General features: G+C 39.5%; 1 protein-coding gene across 2 annotated transcripts; it reads right to left on the bottom strand.

Annotated features, from left to right (window-relative positions):
* Positions 1-10,930: 10,930 nt before the first annotated feature.
* Positions 10,931-16,110, bottom strand: LOC149188170 (putative LRR receptor-like serine/threonine-protein kinase At1g67720). Of its 2 annotated transcripts, XM_089412949.1 has the most exons (17): positions 15,827-16,110; positions 15,116-15,659; positions 14,512-14,978; positions 14,308-14,434; positions 14,137-14,208; positions 13,735-13,803; positions 13,541-13,612; positions 13,360-13,428; positions 13,189-13,260; positions 13,015-13,086; positions 12,744-12,913; positions 12,438-12,628; positions 12,208-12,334; positions 12,034-12,102; positions 11,727-11,919; positions 11,485-11,611; positions 10,931-11,381 (listed from the first exon to the last, which is right to left on the bottom strand). In XM_089412949.1, the coding sequence occupies exons 1-17, from the start codon at positions 15,993-15,995 to the stop codon at positions 11,175-11,177; spliced, it is 2,817 nt and encodes a 938-aa protein (XP_089269075.1). In that variant the 5' UTR covers positions 15,996-16,110; the 3' UTR covers positions 10,931-11,174. The 2 variants fall into 2 exon arrangements, with proteins under 2 accessions (XP_089269075.1, XP_089269076.1); XM_089412950.1 differs by lacking the exon at positions 13,015-13,086.
* Positions 16,111-16,320: the final 210 nt, after the last annotated feature.

The raw sequence follows: 16,320 nt of genomic DNA, 5'->3' as shown, positions 1-16,320 counted from the left end.
ATTTGAGAATGTTATAGCTAATATTAAGACCACTAAGGGTTGGTCTAAAGAAATTAAATGCAATATTAGATTTAAGAGAGGTTGTCCCCTATGCCCTACCCTTGTTGGCATTTACATTTATAAGCTAGAAGAGTGTTTGGAAGCTACAAGGTGCGATGGCCCCAAGCTCACTGGTATGGTCATTACTCTTCTCCTTTATTTTGACGATATCATTCTTCTAGCCCGAAGTCATGACAATATCGACAATTAGCTTAGAATTCTCCATGATTACTGCTCCAAGATGGGTATAATTGTTAATATTGACAAGAATAAAATCATGATCAATAAATCTAAAATAATCAACTATGAAAATCTCATTTATGATAAAAATTACTTGGAAAATGTTTCTTCATACAAATATTTAGGTATTGGCATTCATCATAAGCTCAACTGGAATTATAACATTGAGAAAAGGATAATAGGAGGATGAAAATCTTATTATGAGCTTGAAAATAATTGTTGGTCAATAGATTGTTGTGTGTGGTGTAAAACAAAGTTCCTTTTTGACACTCTTGTCACCCCTATTATTTTATATCGATGTGAGGTTTGGGGTTGTAGTATATATAGAGAAGCATGGATGAAGAGCGAGTTGATTCAAAAACAATTTATAACCTACAACATCAAGATTAAAGGAAATACCCCCTACCCTATCCCCTTGATTGAAGCTAGCCTTTCCCACATTGAAAGCATGGCTAAGTTTAGGCATTTGATGCATAAGAAGAAGATTTACAACATGGAAGCCAAGAGGTTCCCCAAAATTCTTTCTAACTATAGCCAAAACCCCCACCTACGGCTCATGTGAGGTTGGTATAAGAATGCCCAATCTTGGCTCGATCATTAGGGGATAAAGGAGGAGATCATCTTGGAGAACAAGGATAATATTAAAATTATTATTACTTCCAAATTTAATAAAATGTTGTGGGATGATAAGGAGTTAGGGGAAAAGAGGAAACCAAGTTATTATAAGGAGGTGATCAACCCCAATGTTGGTAACCAAAATTATATTTATGTCTTGACGAGTGTGAAGAAGAAAATGAACATTGTGAAGATAAGAACTAATTGGCATGAGCATTGAAGTGAAACCAAGTGTTGGTCAATTCCCAAAACACCTTGAGACAAAAAAGTCTGTCACCTTTGCGATACTAAGAGGGTTGAAGATGAAAAACACTTTATCTTGGATTTTGCATCTCTTACTCATATACATTCTCATTTCCAAAACCTTTGCCACACTACAAACCTTCTTGACTTGTTAAGTCAACAAAACTATAGTGATCTAGGAATGCTTCTCTCATTATTTTTTATCATAGAAATAAAATATTAAAGAGTCTCAATTAACCTCTTACTTTCTTTAAGTCTCATAGACCATATTTGATCCGGATTTAAACAGGAACGCAACAAATTACAGAGATAACCATATACACAAAGATGCAGCAGAAATAATACTTCATTTCATTAATGGAAAATACTGAAATATGCTTACAAACAGAAATGGCAATAAACTAGCTAGGGCGATGGTAGCTTATCTCTGAGAAGAGATGTGATGGCTACATGCCTCTGAACTGTGTTACAATGAGGCGCGAAGGCCTATTTATTGTTGAGAAACAATGGAAAAACCCTTAACATTCCAAAACCTAACCCTAGGAGATGAAACGCCAAACTGTGGGCCCCGTTTGGGGGTAAGTTGGTACATCAACTTCCCGGGGTCGTAACTTTGGCATATGATCTCCGTTTGACGCGTACAATAGCTCATTAGAAAGATCTATCCGAGCACTATCATTGTTGGAACGGGCAACACCAGTCCATTCCATGGACTCGTGTTGCCCCTGGATTCCCCAAAAAACGTCGTTTAGGGCCTCAAAACGGCTCCGGAAGTTCAGGACCCGAAAAAATGCTAAAAATAGTAAGTTGTGCTACAATTAAGGAAACTGAAAATGCTAAGGAAGACAATGGTGGGGGTCCAGGTGGACTTGGCAGGTGGCCACCAATATCCACCTGGATCATTCCTCCCCCCTTAGGAAGCAATGGTCCCCATTGCGTTGAGCTCCTCCATGAGATGAGGAAACTTCTGCTGAACTTGTTCCCTGGTGAGCCACTTGCCCTGCTGAAGGAGTTGGCCCGCTTTGACAACTCGATACAGTTGGATATTCTGTTGGCGAGTGTTCTTGATCTGTGTGTCCATGATCCGATCAGTTGCAGCTTGTTCCATGCAATCTGGATTTAATTCTGTGGGTTTGAGCTGTTCTGCAATGTCGGATGTGTCTAGCAATGGTGGAAAGTATGGCCGAAGGCGGTCCACATTAAATACTGGGTGCAGGCCAAGGAATGGGGGAATGCTGAGCTCAAATGCATTGTCTCCCATAGCCTTAGTAATGGTGTAAGGACCATATCGGAGTGGTCTCAATTTCCGATAGGCTCCAGTAAGGCGTTCCTTTTGCAAATGCAACCAGACTTTGTCGCCCACCTGAAACTTGTGTGGCACCCGATGTTGATCATGTCGCTGCTTGTACTTGGCATTTGATTTCTCAAGAATGTCATGGACCTGCTGGCGAATATGTTGGATGCGCTCAATGAAGCTGGTGGCCTTATCTGTTTCGGACTGGACATGAGCTGAATTCATGTGAGTAGCTGCAAGTGGCATGGCCACATCAATGGGGCATAGTGGCTGGAATCCCAAACCCACCTGAAAAGGGCTATGGCCAGTGGAGCTGTGAAGAGCTCGGTTGTAGCTGTGCTGAACGTAGGGGAGGCTCTCGTCCCATGTGCGTGGATGCTTTGAGTTATACATGCGCAGAATGTGCACAATCATCCTATTGACAACCTCTGTCTGGCCATCAGTTTGAGGATGGAAGGCTGTGGACTTCGTGAGTTTGGTGTCCAGCATTGACCAGAGACTGGACCAAAAGGTGCTGAGAAACCGACTGTCCCGATCTGAGATGATAGACTGTGGGATCCCAAAGTGCACCCACACTCGTTCAAAGAAGAGTTTAGCAGTGGCTTCTGCTGTGATATTCTTCTTGCAGGCCATCATAATGGCCATCTTTGAGAACCTGTCGACGACCACAAAAACACAGTCATTTCCATGCTTAGTGGAAGGAAGGCCTGACATGTAATCCATGGAGATGGATTCCCAAGGTCGACTAGGGGTAGGCAACGGGGTATAGAGGCCTTGCTTCTTAATGGTCGGTTTGGCAATGGCACAGGCAGTACATGATCGGATGTACTTCCCAACATCCTGTCGAAGATTCGGCCAATAGAAATAGTTTTGCAGTACTGCCACTGTTTTCTCGACCCCGAAATGCCCAGCAGCCCGACTGTAGTGTGCTTCCCAAATCATCTTGGCACGCTCGCTTGAAGGAACACAAAGGTGACCGAGGTGGCATAATAGGGCATCCTGGAGGTGAAAATCTGCAACCTGCCGACCCTCCAAGAGTGTCTGGTATGTGTGGCCGAATTCTGGGTCGCTTTTGTAGAGAAGTGGCCAATCAGAAGTCTCGTGCCCGCAAGAGTTGAGCACGGTGGTTAGCGCCATGATCGGTGGTCGACTGAGGCAATCTGCAACATTATTGGTGCTGCCCTTTTTATACTTGATATTCAAGTGAAACTGTTGCAGGTATGTAGACCACTTCTGATGGCGATCATTCTGCAATTTCCCTTGGGTCTGTATGAACTGCAGAGGTCGGTGGTCTGTGTGGATGACCGTTTCCTTCCCCAAAATGTAATGCTTCCATTGTCGGCAGGCCTGTACAATGGAATACATCTCTTTATCATAAGTGGGGTACTTCCGGACTGTGTCTGAAAGTGTTTCACTGTGATATGCCACTGGATGTCCATGTTGAGTAAGGACTGCCCCAATAGCATAGTCAGAGGCATCTGTCTCGACCTCAAATGGTTGTTGTAAATCTGGTAACGCGAGCACTGGTGCCGTGCAGAGGCGATCCTTCAACTCCCTGAATGCCTTCTGTTGAGATTCAGACCAAAGGAATTTTGCTTTCGCCCCGCCCTTGGTGACTTGACTCAAGGGCCAAGAAATATGAGAAAATCCCAACACAAACCTGCGGTAGAAGTTGGCAAGACCTAGAAAGCTGCGGAGCTCTGTTAGAGTGGTTGGAGAGGGCCAATCCCGAATGACTTGGACCTTGGCTGGATCGACATGCACCCCCTGTTCATCAATGATGTATCCCAGATACTGAACCTCGGTCATGCCAAAAGTGCATTTCTCCAAATTTGCACATAGCTTGTGTTGCCGCAGTGTTTGGAGAACCTGTCGGATGTGGTGGAGGTGCTCTTCCCAACTCTGGCTGAAGATCAGAATGTCATCCAAGTATACTACTACAAAGGAGTTGGTGAATGGCCGCAAGATGTCATCCATTAGCCTCATAAAGGTTGCAGGAGCATTCGTCAATCCGAAAGGCATGACCAACCATTCGAAGAGGCCCTCCTTGGATTTGAAGGCAGTCTTCCACACATCTGAGGGTTCAATTGGTACCTGGTGATATCCTGACTTCAGATCGATCTTGCTGAAATATTTCGCCCCCTTTAGTTGGTCTAGGAGGTCATCAATCCGCGGGATCGGGTACCTATTACGGACAGTGATCTTGTTCAGCGCCCGATAGTCAATACAGAGTCTCCACGTCCCATCCTTCTTCTGTACCAACACTATCGGGCTCCCACAGGGCGAAGAACTCGGACGGATGTGACCTTTCTGCAGGAGCTCCTGAATCTGCCTCTTGATTTCATTGTTCTCCAGAACGGAGCGCCGATAAATTGGTCCATTGGGTAGCGGCGCACCTGGGGTCAGATCGATGGAGTGCTTGACTTGACAGTGCAGAGGAACCCCTGCCGGGGAGGTGAAGATGTCTTCGTACTCCTCCACAATCTTGTCCATTTGTAGCTGCCGTGCAGAGGGACCCCGTTTGGAGGCCGCGGCCACTGTCTTCTTCTTCCCTTGAGGGCGTATCATCAGGAAAACAAATTTCCTGGTTTTGGAAATGATCTTACTGCATTGTTTTGCAGTAATCAAAGAGATGGCGGCAGGTGGTGCTACCTCTGGTATCCTGAACAACTTATTTCCCAATGTAATAATAACAGCACGAGGCCTTGATTCATACACAGCATGTCGCTTCCACAAGTATGGTTGTCCTAGTAATACATCACAAACTTCAAGGGGAGCAATGTCACACAATACCTCATCCGTGAAGGGCTTGATGTTGTATGGAAGGCGACACTGCTGGCTCACGCAAAGATCTCGCCCTTGGTGAAGCCACCCAATGGTGTATGGTTGTGGATGTGCTGTGGTCGGTAAGCCCAACCGCTTCACGACCTCTGCCGAAATGAGGTTCTTTTGACTCCCGCTATCAACAATGAACTGTATCGGGGAGCCCTTTACCCACATCTGGGAGTGGAAGAGACGCTCCTCCTCCTCTGGATCTTCGGGTTCATTTTTCTGGATCTTTGCGGTAGCAACAGTGGCGCTGGGATCCGCATCAATGATCTGCTTCCCTTTTTCATACCCCTTATCGGGTTCTGACTCAGAGTCGGAACATGCATCTGATTCTGAAACCTTTAGCTCAGCCACCAGTGACTGCTTGGCCCGACACTCACTTGTGTTGTGAGTGGAGCTCTTATGGAACTCGCACCATTTTCCAGTGTCCTTTCTCGGCTTCGCGGCGTTGCTCTTTGCTTGCAGCTTCGGCTGGTTGTCTTGGGCTGTCCCGCCTTGGCTTTGTCCTTTGTTCTGTGGTTTAGGGGCACCTTTCCCCTGCTTTGGATTCGCAGATCCAAAGTCTCGCTTCTTTTGTTTAAACTTCTGCTCGACCTTGACGGCATACCGGTATGCTGCGCCGAGCGAGGGGATGTTTAGGAACTGTATTTCTTCCTGGATGTACTTGTGCAGGCAGCCACGGTATTTGAGTATCAAATGTTGCTCTGAATCCTTGATACCCAACTTTGTGGAAGGGTATGGAAAAGATTGGTGAACTCCGGCACGTCTTGGTCCCTTCCCTGCCGCAGCGTGGTCCACTTTATGTATTCATCCTCATAGCTTCCGACAGGGTAGTACTGCTCCTTGATGGCATCCCGGAACGAATCCCAGGTGGGTGCGGCTGAAAATAGTGAGCCAGTACTTTCATCCTTCTGCTCGCAGTAGGTTTCCCACCAGTCCTTGACGTGGGGGGCTGCTTTGAGAAGAGCAAAAACAATCTTTTCCCGACTCGAAAATTCATGAACAGAAAAATAACCCTCTAGCAGATTTAACCATTTATCTACGACATCGGCGTCTATCTGACCCTCGAATATGAGGATTTCAAAATTAACTTGTACCTTAAAGGGTGTGGCATTTCCAAAGGAGCTGCTGGAAGCCAATGCGCCGCTTCTGGGTAGCCGCTGAAGGATCTGCGCAAAGCTGTCCATCATCGCGTTCCGTTGTCGCTCGAGCGCTTCTTCGAGCAAGATTTTGATGGGATCTCCTGCCCCCTCGTCTTTCTTCTCATCCGCCATGGGAGGTCGTCGGGATTTGCGAGGCTGGTCTTGCAAAGGTTCAACCAGTTCAAGCCCTAACTCCTTATATCCCGACCTTGTTGGGGACATGCAAAGAAAAACAGAGAAAAAGCAGACCGCTCTGATACCACTGATCTGGATTTAAACAGGAACGCAACAAATTACAGAGATAACCATATACACAAAGATGCAGCGGAAATAATACTTCATTTCATTAATGGAAAATACTGAAATATGCTTACAAACAGAAATGGCAATAAACTAGCTAGGGCGATGGTAGCTTATCTCTGAGAAGAGATGTGATGGCTACATGCCTCTGAACTGTGTTACAATGAGGCGCGAAGGCCTATTTATTGTTGAGAAACAATGGAAAAACCCTTAACATTCCAAAACCTAACCCTAGGAGATGAAACGCCAAACTGTGGGCCCCGTTTGGGGGTAAGTTGGTATATCAACTTCCCGGGGTCGTAACTTTGGCATATGATCTCCGTTTGACGCGTACAATAGCTCATTAGAAAGATCTATCCGAGCACTATCATTTTTGGAACGGGCAACACCAGTTCATTCCATGGACTCGTGTTGCCCCTGGATTCCCCAAAAAACGTCGTTTAGGGCCTCAAAACGACTCCGGAAGTTCAGGACCCGAAAAATTGCTAAAAATAGTAAGTTGTGCTACAATTAAGGAAACTGAAAATGCTGAGAAAGACAATGGTGGGGGTCCAGGTGGACTTGGCAGGTGGCCACCAATATCCACCTGGATCAATATTGGTCTTAGTGGTTGTTAATCACGTCACAGACACACAAACTCCTTAATTAGTCATTAATTAATCAATAACTATTTATGACCTTTCTCTCTTGGTTCTTTCCCAACCTTATTTATAATTTATAATTTTATTATTAATTCCTTTTTCCAATTTATTTGAATGCTCAAACTTTCATCTTATTTAAAATTAAATTATTTATGAATAAACACTTGAAACTCTCTTTTAATTAATTAATTAACTTTTCCTCCAATAACTAATTAACCCTAGCCCTCTTAAAATTAAGAGATATATCCTCTTAAAATTAATTGATATATTTCTCTCTCTTTAACATGAATATTTAAACTTACGCTCCTTGAATATGGTTAAAGTATTCATCCGAAAAGGCAAACATTGCATTGTGTCCAAAGAGTTTTTGTGGAAATTTTTTCTCCAACATGAATTCTAACTATGAAAATTCGCATTCTAGGAAGATATATTTATTCTTTCTTTTGCTAATGGGAAAATTTCATGGTGAGAAAAGCCTTACTTTCAAGTATCCATGAAGAAAGAGAGCTTTGAACATTGATCAAATTTGAACGGAAGGGTTACATTTGAATTTGAAGGGTTAACCTCTCTTTAGTTTTTTCATATTGACAATTTACAATAAACTATTATTTTAATAAAAGATGATAGATAATTTTGAATTTCATGCATATTTCACACATCACACCTTTTAATGTGTCAAATCATGCATATCTAAGAATATTCTCTAGAAATTGGACCTCTAGGTATACACATGGATGACACTTTTTTGGCGCTAGTTCACTAGTATTACAATTCATGTAGTAATCATATGGAGGAAATTTAATAGGTTTTCTTGCTTAAACTCTATATATGAATCAAATGGAGGTAATTCAATAAGACCATTTACTTATAATCTATATGAGAATTATATGAAGGAAATTCAATAGGACCATTTACTCTTTGATTTGATGGACATCATTCCTCAAACCTAATGAAATTACTTTACAATGAAGTTGTTTTTCCTTTAATAGTTCAAAAAATTATAATGAGTTTTTTAAAAGAAATCAAAATGCAATATTAATTTATGAATATCATTCTAACTATTTAAAGCCTCTACATATAAAACTTTCAATAAAAAAAATATAACTTATAGGAATATTTTTCATATAAATTATAGCCTTAATGACTACTACGGATGTATTTTACAATTTAAGAAATCCTTCGCAAAAGAATATATAACTCACATTACTTTTAATCAACAAAAAAATAATGAATATTACTCAATTAGCTTTGAATTCCTAATAATAAGGAACCATACCTACAATCAATTTAGATCCCCAGTGTGTATTATCATGACTTCATATTTTGAATTCCTAATAATAAGGAACCATACCTACAATCAATTTAGATCCCCAGTGTGTATTATCATGACTTCATATTAAAGAAACATAAAGAAGACAAGGAGGTAATATTGATGAATGCAACCAAGGGAAGCAAGGAGTAAAAAGTGAGGTTTGTAAATGGAAGTAGTAGGAGGATGGGAAGCTCATTCAAATTGAACTTGTTTGTCTTCTAAGTTCTAATCTCAAATACCTACTATTAAAATGTAATACTAATAAATATGCGATATATTATTTTAATATATAGAAATATGACATCCATAATAATAATATTTTAATATATAAAAATAATAACATTTTTTATTTTAAATAATAATGATATATAATAAAATAATTAATTATATTAAAAAATATAATAAATAATAATAAATAAAACATGTAATCAAATTTTTTAGTCAGTTAAAAAGCACCATTTTGTAATTTCAATTTAATAAGCAATATTTCATTTTAATTTTCATTCCATTCTATTATAAACTAAAGAGTTATTCTTTAACAATGAAGACTTCCTTGACTCGGAGCAATGCATAATTAAAGCCACAAAAAGTGGTATGGTTCTGCATTTTCTATTTTCTTGTAGCTCTCAGTAGGGTTTTGCTTAGGTCTGGATTGAATTGACAAACGCGCTTTATTAAAGGAATTTGGATTGACCAGCGGCTACTTTATTAAAGAAAGTCTGAAATGACAAGCGGCTACTTTATTAAAGAAAGTTTGAAATGAAAAAATAAAAATAAATAAAACATGTAATCAAATTTTTTTTAATCAGTTAAAAAGCACCATTTTGTATTTTCAATTTGATAAGCAATATTTCATTTTAATTTTCATTCCTTTCTATTATAAACTAAAGAGTTATTCTTTAACAATGAAGACTTCATTGACTCGGAGCAATGCATAATTAAAGACACAAAAAGTAGTATGGTTCTGCGTTTTCTATTTTCTTGGAGCTCTCATTAGGGTTTTGTTTAGGTGTGGATTGAATTGACAAACGCGCTTTATTAAAGGAAACTTGAATTGACCAGCGGCTACTTTATTAAGGAAAGTTTGAAATGACAAGGGACTATTTTATTAAAGTTTGAAATGAAAAGCTGCTACTTTAGTAAGGAGTTAGTAAGGAGTTGGTGAGTAGAAAAAATTGACGTTAAATCTTGATTTGTATTATTTAAAATGGTTTTTTAACTGTAACCTGAAAAATCTTTGGGACACTTTGTTTGTGCAGAAATTAGCTATCAAACTTGGAATTCAATAAATTGCTGCCAGATTTTAACCGGAAAAACCCACCAAAAAACTTCCAAAAAATCTCTTTAAAAACAACTACCTTTAGTAATAAAAATGCCCGACTAAAGTCTTGGCCGAAGCAATTTGAAAAATGTATACAAACCGAAGAAATGACGATGGAGTTGACCTGCTATACCAGTGAACGTAATTAGTTGAATGATTATCATTGCGTTTATATTCTTCATCTTGCTTCGGAGAGACGTTGGAACTCTCGTCAACCGGTGGCTCATATAGTTATGGAAATTTTAATTATATTAAGAGAATTTGTTTGCAAATCTAAGTTATAGTGGTTAAATTTCAAAATTTTAGATATTTTAAATGTCTTTGATTGTGCTGAATCTATTTCCACCCTCAAAAATATCATTCAAACACTACCTTTACAATTTTTTTAACTTTTTTTTACCTAAATTCAGACCACTTCTAACTTTCCAATCAATTCTTACTACTCAACTCCTATGGTCATTCTCTCCGGTTTGAAGGCCTCTTTTATTTCATCGACTACATCGCTTAACCTTTTCCTTAACCCAGGCTCACGGCGATTTCAAAACCCTCAACGACAAGTGGTCATCTATGGACTGCTCACAACGACGGCGGTTGTGGCCCTCTCATAACTCGACTTCGAATCTTTTATCAAATTCTTTTTATCTTCGCTCTATTAACGCGGCCTTGTCTGATGATGCGTTGTGTGCAAACGCTATCCACGATATAGAAAGACCGCGGCTCAATGCTAAGCCCACGAGAATGTTAACGCCCTGAATACTATCGTACTGTACGGTGTGTACGGTTCGTTATAGTTCAGAAGTTGATTTTTTTTTCACAGATTATTGCTGATCTGCTTTCTCTGGCTTTGTGTAACTTTGTTTTGATACTATTTTGTTGGGAGTAGAAGAAACAAAATAGAAAGTTACATACAAAATATGAGCTGTTGCTTTTTTATTAGTCACACAGAATATGATGTGTCACTCTTTTATTGATCACACAAAATATGATTTTTACAATGAGTGAAAAATATTTAAATTTTTTCACTAATTACTTGTCTAAAATATATTGACATTCATCCACATACAATAACACACTAAAAATCATCTATCACTTAACTTAACTCCACAAAACACTCAACTGCTCACACACTCTCAAACTGACCCTCTATATTTAGCATAATTGCTCACACTCTCAAACTGACCCTCTATATTTAGCATAATTACAATTTCTGACCATTCTCAAGTTCGATGGCCTCTTTTATTTCATCGACTACATCGCTTATGCTGGGCCTAAAATCCGGAATATCATCAACACATTTCAGCGCTAGTTTCGCAACACAAGCTATTGATTCCATGTTGCAGTTTCCACCTATCCCCCCGTCTATGATTTCTGCGTTTAAATGTTCGACATCCACAAACTTTCTTACCTGCAAAGGCGTCCAAATATAAGTATTATTAGTCACATGAGCTTTACTATGACGCATGCTCAGTCTTTGGCAGAAAATGAAATTGAATGCTTATTTGGATTACCCATTTAACGAGCTCTTTCTCCTTGGAATCTGCGTTTGTGGCTTCTCTGCCGAATATGATTTCCAGCAAAACGACTCCAAAACTATACACATCACTCTTATCAGTCACCTTCAGAGTGCGGCCATACCTGTAAAACATCCCCAAACAAAATTAAAATTGCCTCCGCTCTCAGCAAGTAATTGAACACCTTAATCACGAAGAAGAATATTTTAAAGAAAGTAGAAGTCATATGTGTGATATACTCTGGATCGATATAGCCAGGCGTTCCCTTTGCCATGGATGTTGCCGCATATGAAGATTCCCCACTCTTTGTTACCCTTGAAATGCCAAAATCGGCCAGTTTTGCATTCATATTGTTGTCTAGAAGGATGTTAGCGGTCTTAACGTCCCTGTGAATTATCTTTGAGGAACAATCCGCGTGCAAACAATCCAGTCCTTTGGACAGAGAGAGAGATGGATCATGATACGTATGGTTAGGGATGACATATCCTTTGTAATAGCCTTTAAATCACAAACAAATACTGTGCGTCAAATCAATGAAAGAGTTACCCTGCGCTGCAGCTAATGCTATTTTGAGCCTCGTTTTCCAGTCCAGGTTCGAATGGTCTTTTTCAGAACCTGGAAAATAAATTTCAAATAAGATATAAGGTTTATTGTATTTTTAAGTACTTGAAATTAATCTTCAGCAACTCAAGCAAACATCTTGCTCAGCAAGATAACTACCATGAAGCCTGTCCCACAGGGATCCCCCTGACATGTGCTCGTAGATAAGCATAGGTTTTTTCGATTTAATACAGTAACCGAGTAAAGGCATCAAGTTCTCATGCTGAGCTTTAGAAAGAACATCGACCTGTTAATCAAAGGAAGCCACCGTCATGAATTTTACTATCCATATTATGGGTGCAACCAAAGTGCCAATATAATGAGGCAAATGCAGAATTTGTGTGATGTACCTCATTGATAAAAAGTTCAAGTGATGAGAACTCTTTCACTGCTATATCCTTGTCTTCCGGCAGTTTACCTAAGTACACCGTTCCAGAGCCCCCTTGCCCAATAGGCTGACTAAACCTTTTTGTGGCATCCCTAATCTCCTTTCTCGTAAAGGCTCGGCAATTTGTTAGCTTTCCCAGGATCATAGCGTAGCCTGCAATCCAGATAAATTTACAGAGTATAAAAGCAACGTCCCAGGTAATTTCCTATAGTAAACTCCCGTGATGTGTCACAGTAAAATGTTCGTTACATTCAAGCTACTTCCTGACCTTTATTGACACGCTGCTTTTTTCTCCAATACAGAGCGATACCCACCACCAACGCCAACGCAATTACTAAACATCCACTTATAGTTATTCCGAAAACGACATTCTTTGAGCCATTTGTGGTACTACATTGCCCCTCCTTCATCACACAGAGGTTTTTGTTCCCCCCGTATCTGCAACATATTACATGAAAAGGTAATCAAATAAAAAATATCAATAAATAGAAAATAAATTAAAAACCATAATCATCAATAATGATTATAGTATTTATTACTTGAAGTTCAATGTCAGGTTGTCCAGAAGTTGCTCAGGAATTACCCCGCTGAAATTATTGTTCTGTATGAACCTGTGATGATTTGCAAAAAGGAATGCTGTACTATGTTAGAATTAAATTTTTTCCTTAAATTTGAATAGGAGCTCCCAAAAGAAGCAGGATAAAGAAACGTACAACTCTTTCAGGTTTTTGAGTTTAAATAACCATTCTGGAACACCACCATTCAAGCTGTTATTTTGTAAATGCCTGCACAACGAGCACAACAGGCGAGTAATACGACAATTCATCTTGAATAAGAATAAAAAAGCTACAAAGGAAAGGTTTCGGTTGAGAAGAAATACTTACAACACCTCCAAAGTGGTTAAAATGGAGAAGTTTGGCAACGGTCCTATCATGTGGTTATTCTCAAGTGAACTGCAAATTTCAACACCAATGGATGGAAGTCGGATTATTATATTACAATATAAAATCAGATTCCTTTTAATTTTGAACAAGAGCTGGCAAGGGAACTAGGAGAGAGCCATACAGCTCTTTAAGATTTTTGAGTTGAAATAACCAGTCTGGAATACTGCCATTCAAGTCGTTGTTTTGTAGATATCTGCAGAACGAGCGAACCATCGATTAGTTGCAGTTTCCTCTATAAAATGACAGTTTATCCGAATTAAGAAACAAACGACCGGCATGAGAGGGGAGGGTTTATGTTTCCAAGAAAGTACTTACAATCTCTCCAACATGATTAAGCTGGAGAAATTTGGCAAGGGTCCGTTCAGATGACTATTGTCAAGTGACCTGCTAATTCCAAAGATGATAGATGAAATCCACTAGTAATGTAATACTGAAATATTAACAAATTTTCCTTCATAAGCCTCAAAACCAAACTCTATTTTAAATAGTTGCAGGTACTTGGGAGAATTATGAACGACCAAAACTTTTAATACAATATGAAGAATGCTGGCTTACAACCATTGCCTAGAATTTATTTCGAAGCCAGATATTTCGTCTATGTTATCAGACAAAATAGACATGGATATGTAATATAATGGTCATGCGTATCTGATGTATTCTACAACTTTTCACGAGGGGATCCCATAGGGTATACACAGAGAAAATGGATTTCCTTACAGGTTCACCAATGAAGTCAATTGTCCAATATACTCAGGTACCGGTCCTGTAAGATTCATCCCCGATAAATCTCTGGCAAGAAGAGGATGAGGTAAGTGCTTATAGTTTTACTCAGTTTCGTTAGTTTTTCAATTTCAGCCATTAGTAAACAAATAGGAGCATTAAACTTACATTTCCGAAATTCTTAAGGACGAAAAGGTGTTAATACACCCAATTCCTTTCCATGGTATCAAATAGCAGGGATCCGAAATCCAATCTTTTACGTCATACGCATTCTTCAGATCTTCGAGTGTTGTCACTGCAGTCCAACAACTAGTTAGTCAGACATGGAATTAAGAAACGAGTAATTTTAGGCAATCTAGCCCTCACACTTACCATCTTGTGAATACGTTGCTGGATCCGTATGAACTAACGAATAATACTCATATGCATTGATTATAGGAAGACCGTTTGAGTCGGTGGCCTTCACCAGGTCAAATGTGAAATCTCCTGTTGCATATGTTGCTTTGGATAGGAACGTTAGCTCTAGGGCGGAGTAATTGGACACCATCATAATCATGTCTGACCGTTTTTCCCCATTTATCCAGACGTAAAAAGATATCGGTCCAGATATATTTAGCGTCGGGATCTCTGCAAGATACAGCAGCAGTAATGTTGCGTAACCTTCCGGCATCAATCCCAGTTGGATAACAATACTGTCCGCACTCCACGCCGTTTGCATGACAGCAGTTGGAGGAAAGTTCTTCGTATCGTTCGATGAAATGGGCTGCAGTGTACTTATTTTGTGTACACTAGAAGTAAAATCCTGTTCCCAAATGCGATCGAAGTTGTCTTCAGGATACCTGCTTGATTTACCATACAAAACTATTATGTCAATCAATAAATTTAGGGGATACCTGAGAGTAAAATGGTTTGCGGTGCGAGTTCATTATTTGCTTACACTTCCATAGGCAAAACAGATAAAGTTAAAAATGCATACCTAACCCACGAATTGCCCCCGACATCTCGTCGTATTGATAAATACAAGGCCATTCCTGGCTTAGCCTGTCCATACATTCCATCTTTAAGGGTTCTCAACTCTATAGCATTGATAAGGGGATCATCACTGTCCGAGGTTCTTATCAGGCAAATATACAGCACTCTCCCAGAACTAACCAATATATTTTCAACATACACTACATGTTGCTTTGTTAGTGTCACGTCTCCATAGATCAACGTACCCTGTGTCTCCATAGAGTAACGGAAGCTGTTCATGTTATTTGGGAATCGAGTGTAATTTCCGACCGCAAACCATAATCTGCAGATGAAAGGAACATTGGGGAGCACAGGTAACTGATAGCAGGACTTGTTAAGGGGCTTCGGGAAGAAGCGTAGGGTGTGCAAGTGTGAACCGAAGGCTCTTTGAGAGTCGGCCCCTGTTTCTGCTGTCTTGCCGACGTTCATGAAATTAGCATCACTGACCCAACTTATGTTGTTTTGGCCAGTGTAATTCATTTCCCCTCCACAAGCAATACTCAGAAATTCTGATACCCAAAATTCAATTACTTAGTGAGAGAATATAATTTGTAAACCAAAGAATAATACGAAGGCTAAATAAGGAATGAGTGATTAAAACGCCAACTTTCAGTTATATCTTAGAAGTTAAGAAAATCGAAACACTCAAAATTGCTATTAAGAGCGTCTTGATCACCTGGCCGTTGAGAAATAACAACAGCAGCAAATAAACCCAGCTGCACGCAGACGGCCATCCAAAGAGCCCATTTACCATAGCCGATTTTCCCCATCGTTGCGCCAAGTTTTAATAGATCCCTCCTTATTTTAACACTGATAGGAGCAGATTGCAAGCAGCATCCGGACATGTGACATTCGGATAGCTTGTCCTATGAAATTATATAGAACTTGAATGTGTTTAAAGCGTCTGTGATGATATAATAATCACAACAATTTAGGTTTAAACTTATTGTGAATTCAGAGAATAAATTGGTGTATAGTACTTTATGTAATTTAGTATTATATATATAACTTGTAGATTTTTAAAGGAAAACTGAATGCTCTTAGCCTTTAAATCTATTTAATTTTTAATTTTTGTTTAAGGTAGTATACCACCATTTACCAAATATATTATTTACTTTATAATGAATTTTGTTTAAAAATTTTAAAATAATAATTGGCGTGGAGGGGTTC

This window comes from Pinus tabuliformis, chromosome 3_1, assembly GCF_031772625.1.
Source record: "Pinus tabuliformis cultivar Carrire ecotype Pingquan chromosome 3_1, CPIR1, whole genome shotgun sequence".
NCBI lineage: Eukaryota > Viridiplantae > Streptophyta > Pinopsida > Pinales > Pinaceae > Pinus > Pinus tabuliformis.
Note: the sequence above shows the minus strand (reverse complement) of the source record. Positions and strands in the feature narration are given on the sequence as shown.

Coding starts and splice junctions, on each gene's coding strand:
- LOC149188170 (XM_089412949.1), bottom strand. CDS start 15,995: ATGTCCGGATGCTGCTTGCAATCTGCTCCTATCAGTGTTAAAATAAGG. Junction 13,429..13,540: donor CTCAAAAATCTTAAAGAGCT/GTATGGCTCTCT, acceptor TGAAATTTGCAG/TTCACTTGAGAATAACCACA. Junction 11,382..11,484: donor AGAAAGAGCTCGTTAAATGG/GTAATCCAAATA, acceptor ACGCCTTTGCAG/GTAAGAAAGTTTGTGGATGT.